Consider the following 21610-nt stretch of genomic DNA (forward strand, 5'->3'; position numbering starts at 1 on the left):
TAAAGGACGAATATATTCTACATTATTGCGAAGACGCTGACGTAACTGATGAAGAAAAATATTATTCAGATAGCGTATCAGAAACATCGACAGCACCATCTGTTTATGATCCTGCTGCGAGATACAAGATGGTCTACATAAACGGATCGGGAGGATCAGGAAAAACAACCAGAATGATAGAATTATTCAAGAACTCCGATATGATTGTGTTAACACCAACACATCGATTAGCGCGGGAGATGAAACAACGAGGAGTAAATTCATGTACGTATCATAGTTTTTTCAAGTACAACGGTGGTACGTGGAGTCCGTCTAGGATGGGAGAAAAATATGTGAATAAAAAAATGATATGGGATGAGATTTGTACAGTATTTGCTGGTACATTGAAAATGTTTCTAGAGTGGTTATTAACAAAAAATACTGCTGTAATCATGTGTGGTGATCATGGTCAACCAAATCCTATTGATGGTGAATCTCCTCACGAATGGTTGAAAAATTTCGTGGACTATTACGAGGAGGTCGATACTGATTATAGATCGCTAGATGGTAGATTGAGTGAATTTAAGAAACTAATACGATTAAAATCAAATAGGATTCAGTGTGATGTAATGAGAGAGGTAATTCCGGAAACATCAATGAAGGATTTCTTATCAATATGGACGCCAAATGATCTGATAGTTGCCAGCAGAAAAATAATCAGGGATGTTCTTCAACAAAAATTATTTAAGATACATCAGGAAAAATTCCCTCTGATGCCTGTTGCACTGTGTTATAGACCAATCGATACCAGATTAAAAAATATTGACGTCGATATACCAGGACGAGCTAAAAAGAATCTTGTGTTAAATGATATTGGCTTTGTTGATATCTGTTTCGTTAATGATATGCTAGGTGCGGAGAAATCACCGTGGACGTTAGGATACGCTATGACTATTCATTCTTCACAGGGATTAACTATCTCAGATTGTCAGGTTTGGAATATAGATGATAACATAGAATGGTCTAATCTGGTATATTTAGCTGTATCTAGAGTAAGAAAAATATCTCAGGTAGAATCACCTTAGATAGATCGATTATCAGCGACGAAACAAACGAATACGTGATTTTAAAAAAATTATTCAGCAATAAACAAACTGATAAAAAAAATAATCACGAATTCGATCTGGATGTAGATTTCATTTTATCATTGAAAGAAAAACAGGGTAACCATTGTTCAGGTTGTAATTGTATTATGACTTGGATGTATCAAAAGAACGATTCAAGACAATTCACCGTGGACAGAATAAACAATAATCTAGGACATAACAGAAAAAATGTTACTCTAGCCTGTTTAGAGTGCAACAGACGCGGCATAGATTATCTGAGTGACTGAGGTGGTAATTGAGTATCAGCCGGTATTACTTGTAATTCTTCTCGTGTAAAACCACGTTGAGGAGCGAAAACATCGAGTGTGTAGATAGCTGGTCTACCTGATGATCTTGTTACAGATACTATCTTTTTCTGCCTCCCTCAGCCTCACCGTGTTTATATAAATATCTAACGATGACATCGCCGAGGACCAGTCGAATTGCAAAATCTTTTCTACGGATCGGTATAAATTTTTTTTGTATAGCTATTGCTGGTTTCATATTTATCGCTCTTGTTATCTCGTTATTTATTGCTGATATAACACTCGGTAACCTGACGATCCAGTCGCTGGATCGTTTATCCTGAATGAATTCTCTTGCATACTGATAACCAAATAGTTTTTCAGCTAGTGTTTTGTTAAATCGCTCAGCAATAGCCTGATCGTTATGGATGTTGACTTTACCGCGTCTTATTCTACATTCTTTATGTTCATCAAATGAGTAACATCACCAAGGAATTCTCTCCCAGGATCAACCTGAAGCAATCTCGGCCACGTTAATGGACCTCGTTGATATATTTTCTCAAATGCATTAGCTACCTCAGTCGCTGTTTTCGTTATTAACGGCTCAGCTTCTTTGTATCTGCTAGCGATATCTACCACGGTTAATACGTATTTGTAGATTTTATCGTTAATGGTATCGTGTGGTAGAAACATTATATCAGCCTGATGAACCTCATTTGGAACGCTAACATCAAAATGTGCGTATTCTATTCGTTTGGGTGGTGGTAGATAAATCTGCCAGATAACCTGTTTAGATAACCACGTAGCAGCTACTGATGGTTTTACCTTAGCAGCCTTCGCTAGTTTCTTGATCGCTGATTTACCTTTCCAGAATCCAACAGGAGAATAATAAATCTGTTCCATATAACTAATTGCCACCAAAAACTAATTTACCTTTCATAGCTGCATCAATTACCCAGCTAGCTAATTTTTCTTTGATGGTCTTATTTTTTATCGAATAGCATGAAGCAATTTGATGTCAGCTAGATGCCGTTGTTGTAGATCTTTGCTTCAATATTCAAGATCATGAATATAGCACGCCCTATCAATTGCGTTTACAGGATCCTCGCCAGGATTCGGTTGATCTTGATCATTTAATCTGATATCGAGTCTGGTACCTGGTCCGCAGTAGTTATATCCTGGTAGGTGTTTTTCTCCTGGATATTTGGACCAAAAGAATCCCGGTAATGATGATAATCCTGAGGTAATATCACCTCCGTATTTTCTTCTTTTTTTAAACGGTTTTTACTTTAATCGGTTTTTCGCCCGATGAAGAGAATCTAAATTTCTTTGTGCCGCATATTTCGCATTTACCAGTGACGGCTGTTCTATTATTTTTTGTAACGACAGTCGCTACATCCACAGTTGGTGTTCGTGTTCTACACCTCACACAATATAAATCCATGATATAATTATACCATGAATGTAATTGATTTTTCGGCTACGAAGAAATCTGTTTCGGTGAAGCATCATGCTGCGCTACTTAATTCGATTAGAATGATCATCATAGGACCATCAGAATCAAGTAAAACGCAATTATTGTTGAATCTGATTATGAGGTGGTTAAAATGGGACAAATTGTATTTGGTTACACCATCCGTAGATGATCAACGATGCTATCAGGTATTGAAAGAGTTTAATGAGAACGCAGCGTTGTTGAATAACGGTGAGAATATAATTGATTTTATCACTGATATTGAAGAAGCGTCATCGGTTGATGCTCTAGATGGTTCGATAAATAATTTGGTGGTATACGACGACGTCATGCTAGATAAACAAACGAACACTGCTAGAATCTTTTCACATGGACGTCATAAAAATACTGACGTCATTTATGTAACTCAGAGATATACACAAATACCTAAGGTAATCAGAGATAATTGTAACATGCTAGCGATCTTTAACGGTGTAGATACACATACTCTGAGAAACATTCATCAGACTTGGTGTAGCGGCGACATGGATATAAATAAATTTAAAAAATTCTTTGGGCGAGCTCAATCTACACCGTATGGATTTGTTACAGTCAATGTATGTGATCCACAAACCAGATATCGAGTCGGCCTAGATAGAATCTTTTAACGGAAAATCTTAAAATTCCATTTAGACACTACAGCAGCAGGGAGGGCGTCTATCTCAGGTCGGTCGACAAAATGTAATCAGAGATCAATAAAAAATCATGAACAGGTTATTCTGCAGCTATACCTTCGAACGAAATGTTTATTTTCGGATTGGGGGTCAATAGCGATGTAACTCTTTCAGGAAGCCTCTATTCGGTAAATAAAACCTTTCCTGCGGATTAGATTTCTCTGGAAGATTTATTTTTTGTCGGATCCCCTAGGTCTGTTCGCCCTCCCTGCTGCTCAACCATACATAAGTTGATGCCGCGTAAAACACAAGGCCAGATCAATACCTTGGATTTTATTTTTCACTTCGTTCCACACAGCATTGCAAATTTAATCCTATCTATAACTCAGTAATCTTTCCAGTCAGGATCATTAAATGTAACGAAAAGTAACTAATTTGTTACACAATGAAGTATTTGAAATGTATTATGTCTTTAAAGCTACATATAATGACACTGACCCAAAAATTCATACAGTCACAGATAGGATAAATTTCGTGATGCTGTGTGGGATTAAATTATAATAACTTCCGCTGCCATGAATATTAAAAGTATTAATGTATGCCATTTCAGATTACCAGCAATTTTGAAATCCCATCATTAATGCTAATATGCTTTTTCAGTTTTGTTTTTTCTGGTGGAGGGAGAGATATAGAGAGAAGGATGCATATGTATTCCATCACTTTTCTTCTTGCACATCGTGATCAAAATACAATATGGTCAGATATATGTGAGAGAGATTAGCCCTGTGTTTTTTATTTTTTACCATACTGCCCAATGTTGCTGAAGCTTTTATCAAAGAGAGAAAACATTAATAGATGAAATGGTAGATGCAAACTATGAAAATACATACCATACTCCTTCAGGGTTTAAACATTCACAATAGTTATATCCTTGTAGCCTCCATTAGGTTAAATTGCAAGAATGACCATTTTGCATGCTAATTTTCTTTGCAACTATAATAACCTCTCCATTCCCAACAAATAAGATTTTGTTCAAGGTGCATGTATTAAATCCTGCTCCACTATGCTTCATGTTGTGTATCCACACATTCTGACGTTTTTTATTTATAGGAAAGATATGTTGACCCTTTTGCAAACAGTTTGGCCTGACACGTCATTTCAGGCATGAATTAACACCTTTTCTTATTCAAGTGTCAAATGTTTACTGCATAACAACAGACCCACGATGTGAGCTAAATCAAAGCATTCCTGACAAGGGACCTACTTGCCTGCAGTGACATCTAAAATTATTGATTGGGAAGACAACCAACCAATTTCCTTCATTGGCTGCTTAATTTTTCATGAGAATGAGAGAAAGAGTGCATTACTTCGAAGCTAAATAATGCACTCTAAAAGCTTGCACTTTTAAATATTTAAGAAATAAAAACAAAGTATTGTTAAATATTGAGAAAATGTATTGAAATAAAGAAGTTGATTTACAGGGCTGATTTGTTACAATGCATAAAACATAAATGTGAGAGAGCAATCTATGTCCAAAATTGTTCAGGTGTTTACAGTACAAATCATTTGTTAGATTAAATTGTGCAATTTCATCTAAAATACTTGATTAACTCATTAACCAATGCCACCACTATAACTCGTCATACTTTACCATCCCGAGTGCCACAATAACATAGTGCAGTTTACCTAGCTTGTTTCCCGAGCGCCGAGTCTGAGTAGCAAGTAGTAAGCCTGTATCCCGCAGGACGAGTTAAATCGACACAAACCATTGGTTGATTTCAAGCCATTTCGAATTATGCAGGCATTTCAACCAATACAGTTTTTGCTTATATAGAAAGAGTGAACGTTGCTGAACAAAGGTAAAAAAATTACTTCGAAAGTGGCAAAAATAGTGGAAATATTTAGAGTAAAAAATGATGAAAATTACGAGAATCAGCCGCTGGGAGTAGACTTTTACTTAACAGACTCTGACAGAGTATTCACATGAGGTTAAGTCTGCAAGAGAGATGACAAGTGGAATTTCTGTTTACATAAAATGGTATGAATTTCATGTGTTGATAGTGTTAATTACACCTCTCCCTCGATAACTCATGCATAACGAGGTCCACAAACAAAGAGTGCACTATAAGCGAGGCTGCAGTCACCTCCAAAAATGGAAACAAATATCACTTTGACATTGAGAAAAAAGGGGGGGGGGGACATTAGGGAAGTTAACCATTGTCTGAATCCTCATTTTACAATCACATCGATAATAATTTTTAATAATGCGCTTTTTCTAATGAAGTTGTTTGTTATTCTGTTTAAATAACATAAATTTTCAAAACGTCCAACATATTAAAGATCTTTCCAACTGGTTTCAACAACCATCATGTGTACGCGAAAAAATCTGTGTACTACGTCACTGATTTTTGTTCTCTTGAGCCTGGTTCCCATAGTGGTGTTTAATGTTATCCTGGGAGTTCAAACAGCAGAGAAATAGACTAACTGTTGATACACCACCAAACAAAATTCCTTTCTTTGAAAAAAAACAAGCGACATTTATTTCTTGAGACAATCATGTACATCGAAACTCAACTTTTTTATTGTTCAATTTATACAATATTGATGTCGTGATTTTATTGTTAGTAATAACGAAACTTATCATCCTATGCTTAAGGATATCTCTAACTGCCAGTTCAAGAACTCTCTGAAACTGGCTTGCCCACAATGGTCTATATCTGTGAAATCAAGCATTCATTTCACTTGGCTGTCTTGTTATCTTTGATTACAGTTATGAAAGAGTCGGTTAATTTAAGATAGTTTATGTTACATACACAACAACATTTATAAGTGTTTGATTGATCAAATGAAACGAGTTCACCTGACATATGACCGGGGCTGCTAGATTTTAAGTTTGTCGGATTTTCGTTACCTTTAACTTTCCGTTTATTCCACCTCCTTTATTTGATTCAAAAGACATAATTAATGTGATAATACAAAGGAGGCCAGCTTTCAATTCAGTGCAACAATACAACAATACTTCTGGAAGTCAGTTATAAAAATACAGTCGGCACTTAATTAGGTTCTCAGAGAAACACTCGCATAGCTGTTAAGGTAGATTGACACATTTTACGTTTAATTACAAGAGGACACATTGCGTTTATGAGATCACACTTAAAAGGAACAAAAAGACAGAACTAAAACACAAATTTCAATTGATAAAATAATTTTTTAATTTGTATTTTTTTATATTAAAGTACTGACTCCACTCAGCATGAGTGACATTTTCATTGACTGAAATTTCCTTACATATTGTTAATTGTGGTGTACTAGAAATGTTATTTGGAAAGAAAATGTAAAAAATTGTATGAACTATTTTTAAATTTGATATTTCATTGTGTTAACTGAACATTCCAGGACCTATCTATCATTTTCAACCTCAAAACGAGAGATAAATCAAAGTTTCCGTTACTAATTTTGATTGCAATTTTTTTCAAGTTCAACAAATAGGGATCAATTTTTGGGTATTTACTGGTTTAAAAAATATGACCCATGCCTGACCCCACTTTATAAGAAGTTTCACAAGTTATCAGGGCGCAAGTTATCTAGGGAGTGGTGTATTCAGTCTGAATGTATAATGGATTTTATGGATTATTCATGGCAAGAGAAACAAATTGTTACTAAAATCATTTATTTTATCTTTATGCATGAGTTTTATTTCTGCATGTAGCATGATATTTATACAATTTTGTACGCAATTTTATTCAGAACTGCTGTGCCAAATTTTAGCTTAATTAAAGGAACATTTATTGCAAGTAGCTCCATTTGTAAAAACTATGCAAGCCAAGTACTCACAGTAAGTCTCAGGGATACAGGCACTGGTAAGGTTAACACTGCTCCAGGTGATCTCTCTGCACGTATGATGTAGGGGAATACCTAGCTGTTTTGGCTCAGGGGTTAATGAGTTAAGATAACTGTTGATTCAAATATAATTGAAAACAACAAATCCATCTGCAAAGTTTCCTCATAGAAATGAAACAAAGTACTTGATTCTTTCATAAACAAATGTTTCCAAACTAATATATGCTTCTTCCCTAAACATTATCATCCAATTAATGCAAAGTAACTTTGATTCAGCATTGTATATGGCTGCCATCTAGTGTCATCAATTAACAATCTGGAATTGTAAAGGTGGGCGCAGCAAAGCTAACAACATTGCACTACAACAAGGCTATTTCCAAAAGGAAATGGGATTTTTGATTGGCCATATTAAAAAATATATGCATAACGTAACACAAGTTTGTTGACTACCGCATCACACTTCTGGTGATTGTGAGACTACAGATAGCTCTCAACCACTATGTTTGAACAAAAGCCCACACTATTTGCCCATCAAACACTATGTTGATTTGAAAAATACCTACTAATTACTGCAGTTTGGGGGAAAGGTTCCAAACTTATTCTCACTAGCTGTCACCTAATGATACCTGTTGTGGGAACGTGACTTGCTAACCAACCAGAAGACTCATACTTGACTAGTTACCAACCTAATAATATTACCTGCCAATTCTGACTCGATATCAATGAAGGTTACATGTGACATGTGGGTTAGGAATGAGTTGCCGGTGTATATGTTAAATAAAGATTTCCCCTAATCAGATGCAGCAAAAAGAGGATTTTACAAAGATATAATAACATGAAGTAATCAATGAAAATCACACTTTAAATATATCATGTATATTTCCTTAAAACATTCAATAAAGTGGTTGATCTAACTGATATGGTCAAAACATTCAATAAACTTGCTTTTTAATATTTGAAACTACATCTGAATTGTTAAGCAATGGGTTTTACAAGCTTCAAATGACCATATGAGGTTGACTGTAACACTTCGGGTCCACGATTTTCATCAAATAGTTCTCACGTGTATTTAACACATTAAAATGTATTCATCTGTAAATAAGTATTTCTTTCTAAAGTTTATTCTGTCACTTATTTAAAGGCAGTGCAGTTCACGGATATAAGTACAAGATGGTGTGTCAAAAGAAGCAGCCAGAATTAGGCAAATTACTCTTCTGTACTACATTCAGGATCACCATCATGTCACGTCAAGCAAATTATTCAATATAAATTATGCAAATAACTTCATAAGATTTTCAAAATCGATCACTTCCATTTAGGCATTATAGGATTGTGCAAAAACTACTCACATCCAACAATGAAGATAAGACAACCTTAGTGCCCCAATCAGCACTGGCAACTTTACATTTTTGCAAAAGCATATGTTAGCACAATTTATGAAGAATTTTACTTAGTCCAAATTACAATGAAGACAAATATTAGAACTTAGAAAGTCAATACAACAATACAAAGTAATGGGGCGAAGTGTTTGGAACTCTTAACATAAATACATGTCCACCAAGTTGCCTGGATTAGGGAAAATATTCAAAATTGGATAGTAGAGACACTTACTTGACAGCAATGGAGTAGAGAGAATCATGCATAGCTATAGTATTAATGCACTAAAATTAGCATATTTACCATATTCCTTCACTTCAAAGAAAGCACTGGTTTCTGTCTCTAGCTGAGAAAAAAAAAAATACACAGCATATTTACTGTACATATTTTCACTGCCAAACCACTTGCCCTGACCCCAAATACCACCCCAAATACACTTACCCTACATGGCTTTATGCCTTTGAAATAGCATGAATAAATGACATTATCATACAGGCTAGAAAATTTTAATTCATACTCTATGGAGATTTGAACCCAGGTCTAAATATAAATGGTACCTATTGCCTTACCTGTACACAACAACCCCTATACCATCTCAGCTATGTACACATCACCAAAAAATGATGCCAAAAAGTCTCTGGTGTAGGCATTCATTCATAACAGATACACCTGTTTGTCAACTTAGTAATTAATTTTCATCTAAATGCAGTCATTCCAGATTCCTAAGACAGAAATCAAGAGATATAGAATTAATTTTATGAAATTACAAATATGCATCAAACAGAACAGAAAATGCTATCTCTGGGTTCTACAAGAAAATGGTTGATAATATTAACAGAATTTTAAAATATGATTACATAACATTATCATACAAGTTAGAGAATTTTCATTAATCCTATACAAATTCCAACCTGGGTCCATGGGTAAGCAGCACCTATCACCTTTGGTGAATGTACCAACCCCTATACCATCTTGACCATGCACATATCACCAAACGACAAAAGATAAGTCTACAAAGTTGGTGGTATGATCATTTGTGTGTAACAGACACATCAGATAAACTTGCATGTCGACTTAGCAATTCTCATATAAGTACAGTCATTATGGATTCCTAAGACAGAAATCTGGTATATAGAATAAAGAAAATTACCTGGGTTTAATCTCCAGTCAGTCAGGACAGTTTATATATGTATCAGCTAATGTGTAATTTGATGCTTAATGTTTCAAAATGAACATTAACTGCTGAATGAAATTATCACAATACCACACACCTTAGAACTATAATTATATTAGTTTGTAAGAAAACAAAAATGGACCAAGAAATGTATTTGATGTTAAGTTCTCAAAGTTGTGTAGAACCGAACTCTAGTGTTTAACTTCAATTTACAAAAAGTGCAATGGTCTCGATGCACATCCAGACTTTGCTCTTTCATTTCTAACAATTGGAACAAGTGTATTTATTCAAGCTATATTCCATCCTGTATGTCTCTCTTTGTCTCCTGCCTACAACCCCATCACACACCTTAACATAATCCCACTCCCAGTCTACAACCCCAACCCACACCTTAGCATAACCCCACTCCCAACTTAGAACCCCACCCCACACCTTAGAAAACCCACACTCCCAGCATACAACCCCACCCACACCTTAGCGTAACTCCACTCCCAGCCTACAACCCCACACCTTAGCATAACCCCAATTCCAGCCTAAAACCCCACCCCACACCTTAGCATAGCCCCACTCCCAGCCTACAACCCCACCCACCTTAGCATAACCCCAATCCAAGCCTACAACCCAACCCACACCTTAGCATAACCCCACTCCCAGCCTACAACCCCACCCCACAGCATAACTCCACTCCTAGCCTACAACCCCACCCGACAGCATCACCACTCCCAGCCTACAACCCCACCCCACACCTTAGCATAACCCGACTCCCAGCTTACAACCCCACCCCACACCTTTGCATAATAGATTAGAATTTTCAATGACTTGAATTATAGCAGGTCCAAATGGCTAGTAGTCAATGTCGTGCTTCAATGTTTCAAAATAAACTGCTGAATGAAAATATTTTGCCTTGTCACAAAATAAACACTTTAAAACAAAGAAGACATTTGTTACATATATTTGATTTAATTTATATTTGCTTTAAGTTCTATTTGATTTGATTTGATTGTTTGTGGGTTTTCGAATCTTTTTTTGTCTTTACATGTCAATGTAATGTAATTTTGTTAACTATTTGATATTTTCCAGAAAATTCAGTTTGACCTGAGTTTTCCTTAGATACCTAAGAATAGAAACACTGTAAATTTGTAATTGCACCAAATTCATGTATACTGTATTCAAGGCTATTCTGTCAGTGTCTGTTCATGCCTTAAACCAAACTGATTTGTATGAAAAATATTTCTTTGTCATTTTTTTGTGAATCTATGTTCAAGCACCAGCCAAGAAGTGACATTTTTACTCTTAAAGTCAATGGATACACTTATTAACAATGGTCAGCAGGGATTGTATTGAGCTTCAATATTATGTTTTAGTACTGATTTATCAAAAGAACATTAACTTCTGAATGATAATGTTTTTGTTGTTTGTGGAAAAAGAAGTTTAGACTTGTAATATTGACTGAGAAACATGCTGTGGTTAAGCTGCAATATTTTCACAAAAACTTGGTTCCTAGCAGTATATGAAACAAACCCATAAAAAATTTGTATTGTCCCTTTCATCATTCAATATTTTCACAAAAACGTGGTTTTAGCGGTATATAAAACAAATCCATATACAATTTGTATTGTCCCTTTCATCATTCAATATTTTTACAAACTTTTGGTTCCAAGCGGTATATAAAACAAACCTATCTAAAATTTGTATTGTCCCCTTTCATCATTCATTGCAGTGCATACAATGTACGTCTATTCTAACAGCACAAACTTAAGACATGTTTAGGAATTCAAAGTTTAAAGCATGATCAGTTGCTCATATCATACATCAGTAATAAAAATAATAATATTTTTGTTCTGTATGAGTAATTGATTTTATCTTCTTTTTCAATAAATGTGATGGCCAGCACATTCTCTGGAGTTCTAATCATAGTTTCCTCTTACCTTTCTCACCCCGTGTTAGATATTAGGATAGTTAATTTTGGAATGCATCTGCAAATTGCAAATACTGAAATTAGCTTGAATCATGTGCTAGAGCACAGTAGTCATCTTACACAGGAGATATCTAAATTAAAAGACCCCGAATCAGACGGTATCATCCTGATATCAATAACCATATGATTAACTTCTCATTCATAACAGTTAAAACATATTGTTTCATCTCTTTAGGTCAGAGGTCAAAGAATGAATAAATAATCAAATGATACAAAGACTAGTTGGAAATGGTCAGAGGAAAGTCAAGATTAGCTTGCGCTCCTGAGTTCACCAAAATACAAGACAAATTGGTTACTGGCTCTCACAAATTGTGTCCTGTATAACTTGGTTACTAGCTGTCGTAAATTTCATCCTGTATAATTTGCAAACTTGGCCAACAGTCCTTGTCAAGTTGAAACAATTTCAAAAATTTATCGGCAATAAATTTTTAAAAAATAGGGTTGGACAGGTTAAAGTAACCATAGGTATCGTGGGGTTTGGGGATTTGTTGTTTGCCTAAGCATTCTGGATTCCTTTTGGCTCCCAGAATATTCTCACCTCATCTCCAAACCTAGCCCTGACAGTCCAGATTCCTTTGGCTGCAAGACTGTCCAAAATCATCTCGTCTCTGATGAATTTGTCATCATGGCCAAACTGGATAGATTTCTTGGACATAATCACCTCACGTGGATCCTGAAAAAATGGCACATTCATTTTAACACGTGAAACTAGTGCTAAGGGTTTATCTACATGTTGCCTTTATGAGTAACTGCTGTATACAAAGAGATTAAATTTTACTGATTTATGTAACAATGGGACCAAAGAAACTTGATATATAAAGACAAAATAGTTGATTCTTATTTAAATTTTTTGCAGGTGGTAAGTTCAGCCAATTAGGCTGTACTGTGTTTTGTAAGAAATATGTAATTTCTACAATACTAATAAAAAATACAAAATTAATATAATTTCGTCATTACAATTACATCTACTCTGTACAAAGTGTCAACTCAAGGGAGGTAACTCTGACAAATGATGCATGACAGGCTGCAGACCACATTAACCATCTGAAGATTTCATCAATTTAAGACATTGATTATGAAAAGAAGAAATGCTAGGAGCATGCCTTATGTCACTGGGAATGTTGTTCCATACCAGTGGACCAGTATATTGAAAGCTTTTTTAAAAAACAATTCCTTCTTTGACCTTGGTACATTGTATAATGTAATTTTTACTTCTCACAGACCTTAAATTTGGAGTACCATCATTATTTCTTTGGTGAAAGATATTGCTTAGATAGACAGGAATGGCTTTTCTGGATACTTTATACATCAATTGGCCTTTCTAAAAAACATTCTTTCATGTATTGTCAAAACTTTATAGTATTCATTGAACCTTGAAAATTGTATATACATTAATCTAGAAATAAATGGCAAGCCCTCTTTTGGAGTGTTAAAAGTGTTGCGATATTTGAATTAGAGGTATTATACCAAATTACATTACAGTAGTCCAAATATGGCTGAATATAACTTTTATAAAAGATGACCGTATAACGAAGAGGAATGTATGTTTTGATTTTCCTCAGTAGCCAAAGATAAGAATTAACCTTTTATGAAACATGTTTAATGTAAATAGACCAAGTAAGATTGTTATCTACAAATACACCAAGAATTCTATCTTGAGAGGTCATATTAAGGCTCACATTGTCAAACTGAACCTGGAGTTTGTCGCTATCTAGCCTTGCTTGCTTTTGTTGTGTTGTAACTAGAACTGCTTTCATTTTTTTCTGTATTTATGATCATATTATTTTCTATGCACCATACTTGAAGTCTGTTGAGAGCATGTTATAAGTTATTTTCAAGTACCGTTTTGGTTTTACCCATCTCAGACAGTGTAGTATCATCTGCATAGAGGACAGTGCAAGAAATTGAGGTTCCAATCTTAAGAGGCAAATTGTTGATAAATAGAATGAATAACAGAGGTCCAAGGATAAAGCCCATTGGTACTCCACAATTAATACTTTTACTTTCAGAAAGTTGACCATTTAAACATACTATCTGCACTCTGTCGGTTAAATAAGAAGTAAGCAAATTTAGAGAGTTTTCACTGCATTGATAGATTTTTAGTTTTCTTAAGCAAAATTTCATGGTCTACAAGATCAAAAGCTTTACGAAAATCAACCATAACAGTGCCTACCGTTTCTCCCTGATCTAATCTTTCAGCCATTTAGCAATCAAAAATACAAGTGCAGTTTCACAGGAGTGATTCTGGTGAAAACCAGACTGATTATCATGAATAAGATTATAAGTATTCAAATAATTGAGAAAAGAATCATGTACATGTTTTTCTAGCAATTTGGAGAGACAAGGAAGGATAGAGATGGGTCTGTAATTATTTACATCATCTTTTGTTCCTGCTTTATGCAATGGTATAACCTTGGCAGTTTTCCATGTTTGTGGAAATTTATTAGACATAATACTTTCATTGCAAATGAAAGCTATACTCTCTACAATTGCAGGTGCTGCTACCATTGGTAGCCTTGATCCAATCATATCAAGTCCTGTAGCTTTACAATCATCCATTTTTTTAAATATATTTTAACACAGATTCTGGACTCATTGCAGGAATTTCAAACTTGATATTGTTTGGTAGTTTTCTAGCAGAAATATGTTTGACTTCCAGATGTTCAGATGAAGTTCTGGGTTAAGTCCTGCAGCAATATGAACAAAAAAAGTTGTTAAAAACATTTGAGATATCAATAGATTTGCCTGCACCAAACGCTGTAAACACTTTCCAGATAGCTTTCAGGTTATTTTGGTTTTCATCCAGCACTTTTTTGTAGTGCACCTGTTTGGCTTGACATATCATTTTATTAACTTTATTCCTCCAAACTCAATATTCAGTTTGATTTCCTACTGATTTTAGTTGGTCTCTTTGCTTTATTGCTTCTAAAATTTCTGGAAAGATCCAGCCTGGCTGATTGTCTTTCCTTATCCTGTGTGTTTTTAAAGGGGCATGTTTGTTCACTATACTGATGAACAGATTTGCCCAAGTATCTAAAACATCATCAATATCTTCAAAGATTTGGACTGTAATCCATGGAATCTGTGTCAGATCTTCTAGGAATTTAACAGTATCAAAGTTTTGAAAAGATCTATAGGCAATGGATTTATGGATATTATTTTTTGTTGATTTGCCATTGACTTTACATGTTAGAAAAATTGCAAAGTGGTCACTTATACCAATCTTTGGAACCATTACTTCCAAAATAGTTTCTTTTGTATTGGTATGAATATTATCAATAAGTGTTTTAGAGGTAGATGTTACTCTGGTGCGTTCATTTACTAGTTGCTCCATAACTAACAAAGCAATAAAATTCATCGAATTCCCTTTTATTGGGTCATTGAGAAGGTCTCTATTTATATTGCCTAGAATGTAAAATTCTTTCTCTTCATTTGAAATTTTATCTACTTGAAGTTCAAAATAGTCACACCAATCAGTATGTGATGAAGGGGGTCTGTACACAAAACCTACTAAATAGGGCTTAGCTTTTTCTGGAGTGATCTGTAGCCAAATGGATTATATTTCCTGCATTTCTTGGTCTTCCCGTTTTTTAGAAATAATACTACATCAAGGGGATCAAGTCTGTTTATACAAGGGATACATGGCTTATATGACAGTCCTTGATAGATATATTGGCCATCCTGATGAATAGAGCCTTCCCATGGAGTTGAGATGGCCTCATTGCCCTTTTCCTATTCCATAAATCTAGTGTGAGTTTTGGCTTTGTGTCCAAAGCTACCACACTGATGGCATCACCACAGTAATCACATCCCAAACTGTACTTACTGACTGTATTGATATGGATTATCTTTCACATGTTGGACATTTTGAAAATAAATGTTATTTATAATGAACAACTTCATTAGAAAAAGTGCAGTATTAACAATTATTATCAATGTGATTGTAAAAAGAGGATTCAGTCATTAAACAGCCCAGTACCCTGCTCTACTCCACCCCGCGGTTTTCTCTATGTCTAAGTGGATTTTGTTCATTTTTGGAGGCCCCTCGTTAATTTGTGCCCTTGCTTATAGTGTGGTCTATGTTTGTGGACCCCATTGTGAGTCAGTTATCAAGGGAGAGGTGTGTCATGTGCCCAGTAACTCCCAATGTTGACTGTACAGTTCCCAGAGACAACAGTGCATATCACATGGAGCATCAGCCATTGATAAGTCTCCAATACCTGGTGACATAGTGCCTATAGTACCTGAGGACCAGTGACAGATTACAGACGTTATATGCCTGTCACTAGATACATTTCCCAGTGACCCCTGCCCTGTACTCAGTGTCTTGTGCTTGGTCTCCTGTGACAAATCATCCTGACCTAATGAGTCAGATGATGTAAACCTTATAGAAGAGTCTGTGTTCTGGGAACTTGATGCAGACAAAAAGGATCTTGCTTTGATTCAAGGTCTGCTAGCATGAGATGATAACTGTACTTCCCTTTCATCAGGAAGAAGGAGCTTACTATCTGGATCTGGCAACATTCCTGCTCAGGGAAGTTCCTCAAAGATCACACCTTTGGTGGAAATGTTTGACGAAACTATAAGACACTTCTCTAGGCAACTTCTGTACACTGAGAAGTGCTGTAGCCTCCTGCTTGGAATACAGGCATCTTCCAGAGATGAAGAGGAAAATTATGATATTTGCTATATCAGTTTGCTATATGAGTCTGGGATATCTGTTTAATTAAGATATTGCTTTAAAAATTGGTCTTTCATCATGATAGGGAATTTTAATTTTAAGAGCAATACTTTGAATAAATTCTATTTTCAATATTCCACACATGACGAAGGGAAATCCATACTTAAAAATGAATAATAGCCATACCTCCCAGCACAGTAGTTTCATTCTGCACAACTCACATCAAAAGATCATTATAAAAAGTCTTAGGCATGAGAAAATAGCAAGTTTGGACTGATTATTTTTATCCTTAAGACATCATACTTGCTCTGGTGACAGATAGATTTTGATCACAATGATAAAGTATCTTTCCATTTTGAATTTTTGATTGTCATTTCTATAAAATTGACAATTTATTTAAATTTAAAGCGCCTTGTTAAGGTCTCTTAAAGCATATGGATGTTCAACACTACGGCAATGTATGATACATGTATCAATAAAGACAAAGCATGACGGTAGGTAACACCAATGTAGTCATTGTAAGCATCTATAAACATCACATACATACATGAATATATGAAGTCATATATTTCATTAATGAAGGCTTGCTTCAACTGTTATATTTATTTAAAGACAATTTAATAAATGTTACATTCAGGATGAAGTATATTTTATTTCTAAGCAGTATGGACACAAATGTTGTCAAAGCTAAATAAGACTTTAAAAGGTGATTTGATGATTCCTGGCCCTAAATAAATTCACTGCCATACCCCATATTTTTCTAAAATAATCTGTTGTAACTATGGTGAAACAGCAGCAGTAAAGCATTCTGGACGATGTACTAAACATACAATTTTAAACCTTATTTGCGTATTTTGTTCCAACTAGTACTAAGAACTTTGTCTCAGTTTCTGATATCTCAAATGTCTCATGCTCATGCAAAATGTATTCTAAATTCATTCCTATCATCCATATTTTATTCTTTTGTACTTTTCACTCTTGCCATAAGAGTTCCTAGCACTTTCACACTTTTTGGCAAATATCAATTTCCATTTTTATTGGATACAAAACTAATTAAATCACTTTTCAAAGTATGCACTAAAATTCGAGCACTTTTCAAGATTGTGCGAACCCTGATGTAATTTCAACAAAATGGGTATTTTCGGAAACAAAATCGTTTTCCATCAGGACCTTCACAATTTTTGTATTAGCTTATGAAAGAAATTCAACACGCTAGATTGAAAATCTTGGATGGGCAAGTGTTAAACCACCCATCCACTGATCATGTAAATTAGTGTGATTATTGTCACAATAGTCTTCATGCACATGAACTAAGCTGGTGTACTCTTGGAAAATGTATCTCGTTGCTAATAAACATTCAATGCATTGGAAGTATTTGCAAAGCGTGCAGCTGCCACCAAAATGGAAATAAATCAAATGTTAATACGAGAGACAGACACAGAGAGAGATAGAGATAGAGAAAGTAAATATGATCTAAAGAAGTGAATATAAAAGTACCAAAAATGCTGGGAAAATGAACACAAATGGCTACAAAGTGACCCAAGAAATGCTGTGATGTTGTAAACTTAATGCTCCAGGTACCAGAAGACATGCGAAAGTGTGCTGGGTATTTAATTTGTTGATGCATGTTCATGAACCATCCCTGGAATCACACAATTCAAGCTCCCTATTTTTAATGGCAGAGGAATATGTGAAAATAAAGAAAAAGGTTGGTTCCTCAAATTGTGCCATCTAGATTGGATGAGATGAATCAGATCCAAGATTATTTAAATGAACTTTCAACTTCTCATGAGTCTTGGTGTAATAACATTTGTTATTGTTTTGAGCTGATGTAAATGAATAACAAATGTCGAATTAGAAACTGAACTTGTTACTGTTTGAGTTTAGCAGGATCATGGAAATTTAGGCAGGATCAGTAAAATTCTTATTTTAGTCATCACTCAGGTTAGTGGGGGATCCTTATTTCCAGCTCTGCATTAGTAAAGATTTCATTAAGTTTAACCAGTATAAAAAATGAACTACCTCTGAGGTGCAAGTTGGTGGAGTCATGAGCAGTGGAAAGCTTCTGAGTGGAATAAAGGTCAGTTTCAATTTCTGTACACTTTGCCTGAGATTGTTAAAATGGCTTAAATTTAAATAACTTAAATCTATGATTTTATTTCATAGTTTCAAAATGTCATTGTGGCAAAAATGCTTAAGTTGCATACACTGAGTCAATCATGCTCCAGTTTAGTTCAGCCATCAAATAACTGTTAATTTTACACAGCAACACTACCAAAGGGGTCTTATTATCAATTTTAAAAATCCTGTCAAATGCATCCAACTGTTTGAAAGTACAGAAGTTATGTCTTTTGTATGGTACTGAGTGGTTTAAGTGTGCCAGACTCTCTTTAAGTTACTGGTTCAAGTCCATCCCAGACCATCCCAGGTCAAATGCTGTGGTGTGTCTGAGTAAGAGACGTTATCCTCATTGCCTCTGTAGTCAATAGCCCTTTCTGTGCTGATATACCAGCATACATCAATCAATCAGTCTCCTTCCCCAAGATGACTGCTTGACTTGGATGTATTTAAGATGTTTCAGAAAACTTTCAAAACAAGTACACCACAGAGACACACAAATGCATACACACAAACACTACATCACAGATTTATTGCATATACTCACAATGATCTCGACTGTAACTTTTTTTCCTTCTGGTGGTCTGAAATTCTCATCTAATGGCATTACCCTGATGTAAGCTGAAAATGGAGGGTCATAAAATTATTTCATTACACTGATAATTCCTGAAAAGAAACTGTTACTTCAGTAACATAACATGGACAGAAGGAAGAGACTGCATTTACTTCATTTTCATGAACTAAGTTGAAATGCAGGTCACAATGACAGAATTTGAAATATATGGGTGCATACATGCCAAATGAACCCAACTGTGAAATATACACCTAAAAATTATGTGATAGATGTTGAGCATGCATGAAATCATAACTGCAAACGTGGAACAAAAAGTGAAAATAGCAGATTTAATAAATTTTAAAAAAGCAATATGAGCCTTTTTACACAAATTTAAATTATGAAGTCAAAGATGCATACTCAGAACTATAGATATTTAAGCAATGATGTTCCTTTGTTTGCCAGATTTCATTATGTTCCTGCAACAAACATATACAGAGAACCACAATGTATGAATGAATAAGTAAGCAAGCCATAAATCTCAATGCCTTTCTGACCATAACTGAAAAGCCCTACTCAAATTAGGATTGTCCACTGACTGAATCCTAGCATAAGTGACTGACTGATAGCTGGGGATTCATAATTACAACGATGTCAGGCATTTCTGCGCACCTAAGGTTTCTATCTCCAATATTGAAGCGTAACACACACCACATTGGACCAATTGACAAGAATAAAATACTGCAATGCTTGCCATTTGCAAAGAGGCAATTTTCTTCAGAATACTTGGCTCAAAATAATATTAATTTTGAACACACAGAGACCACCCCTGTATTTTCATGACTTGTGATATGTCAGCCTATTCTGTACCCAGTTTGAAAAGATGTAAGGTTTATCCATCGGGCCATAGAAATGAAATACATTACTTTAGACTGTTTCTGTCAGCAGCTCCGTCGAGTAATTACATCAGGTTTATAAATAGTTCTACAAAATTCAACCTGACAATGCCAGTACTGTATATTGCAAGAGATATTAGGTAAACTATACTGATCTTATGATTAAAAAAATTGAAATGTTCAATATTATATATAAAAATAGGCCATTATGTGGAAGAGAAATAGCAATGAATAGGATATAACCTGTTTACAACATCTTGTTTATGAGGAAAAATTGCTAAAGAATTTAGAAACAGACTATATGTCAGAGAATTTCTTGAGAATCCCATTTTAGCAGTGAGTTGACACATAGGGTAGCAGACGATTTTGTATGTGAGGGACAACTTCTTGCAAAATCTGAAATTTGGATTAAGATGCAGATTTGTTTTAAGGTATACATTTCCATCTTTTATTATATGTATATATTTGTATGAATCTAAAGAAAAAATATAGTAATATATTTTTTTTCTATGTTACAGGTTCAAGAAGGTCATGGAGTGGGTCTTCATGTTGACATTTAGAAATCACATTTTCATTTGCATTTCAAGTCGAAATGTGGGATAAGTTTGTATATTTTATGAATTTAGCTTTCCTTAATTAAATTAGATCGTTTTTTCTTGATACAAAATGGATGTTTGATCAAAACACCATGTGATCTAATGTTTACTTAAATGACATATTGCTGCGCAGAATTGGCCAACATAGGGGTAGTCAACAATGTTAAATTGAAAGATGCCTGTTGTTTTATAAAACTTTCAAAGTCTTGAAATGAGGGCAGAACTAACAGATTATTCTTATTACAGTGAATAAATGTGAGTCAAAACAAAAGTGGAAATGTGCATTATTATCCACTTTTTCTCTTGTACCTGTCCTTTTACCTGAAAATTCAGCAGTTTAAGTCAAGATAATAAAGGGACAACAGGCCAAATTTTAAATTTCATCTCAGGTTAATAAATATGGTATTATTAAAAAGGTCAAATCATCAGAAATTAGCAAATAAAGTATACCCCTTTTCATGGTTTTTGCTCATATCAAGTGCAAACAACTTATTTTATTGCCAGAAACAACAACAAAAAAAAGAATTCTCCAAAATGTAAACATTTTTGGGGTTAATTAATTAAGCAGTCACTAGAGAATATAACCAGACTGTTCTTGAGGCATAATTTACACATGTATGTGGTATATAAAAGGGTATATCCAATGCAAAAGGGGGCCCAGAGTGACCAAAGTGGTCTAAAGCGCTCTCCATTACGAATCACTGCCATCTCACCTCTGTCTGCTCGGGTTCGAGTCTCGGATTTGGCTAATGTGGGTATGTGAAAAAGCTTGCCAGTAGCTTCTCGTGGGTCGGTGTTTCTTTCCAGGGTTTTCACAGGTTCTTCCTCCACCATTAATACTGGCCGCAATGTATAGCCTATCGTGTGCTGAAAAATGGCGTTAAAACCCAACTACAACAAC

General features: G+C 34.9%; 1 protein-coding gene across 1 annotated transcript in view; it reads right to left on the minus strand.

The window, feature by feature from the left end:
- LOC149801053 (complement C4-B-like) overlaps positions 1–21610 on the minus strand; it is a 148005-nt gene that overhangs the window by 38057 nt on the left and 88338 nt on the right. The window contains exons 4-6 of the mRNA XM_089956763.1: positions 19212–19285; positions 12404–12538; positions 9017–9059 (exon numbers count right to left, since the gene is read on the minus strand). Of these exons, the coding sequence (XP_089812889.1) occupies positions 9017–9059; positions 12404–12538; positions 19212–19285 (252 nt within the window). The remainder of the gene's footprint in view (positions 1–9016; positions 9060–12403; positions 12539–19211; positions 19286–21610) is intronic.

The sequence above is a fragment of the Sinohyriopsis cumingii genome, chromosome 4 (assembly GCF_028554795.1).
Source record: "Sinohyriopsis cumingii isolate HCF-2022 chromosome 4, ASM2855479v2, whole genome shotgun sequence".
Classification (NCBI taxonomy): Eukaryota; Metazoa; Mollusca; class Bivalvia; order Unionida; family Unionidae; genus Sinohyriopsis; species Sinohyriopsis cumingii.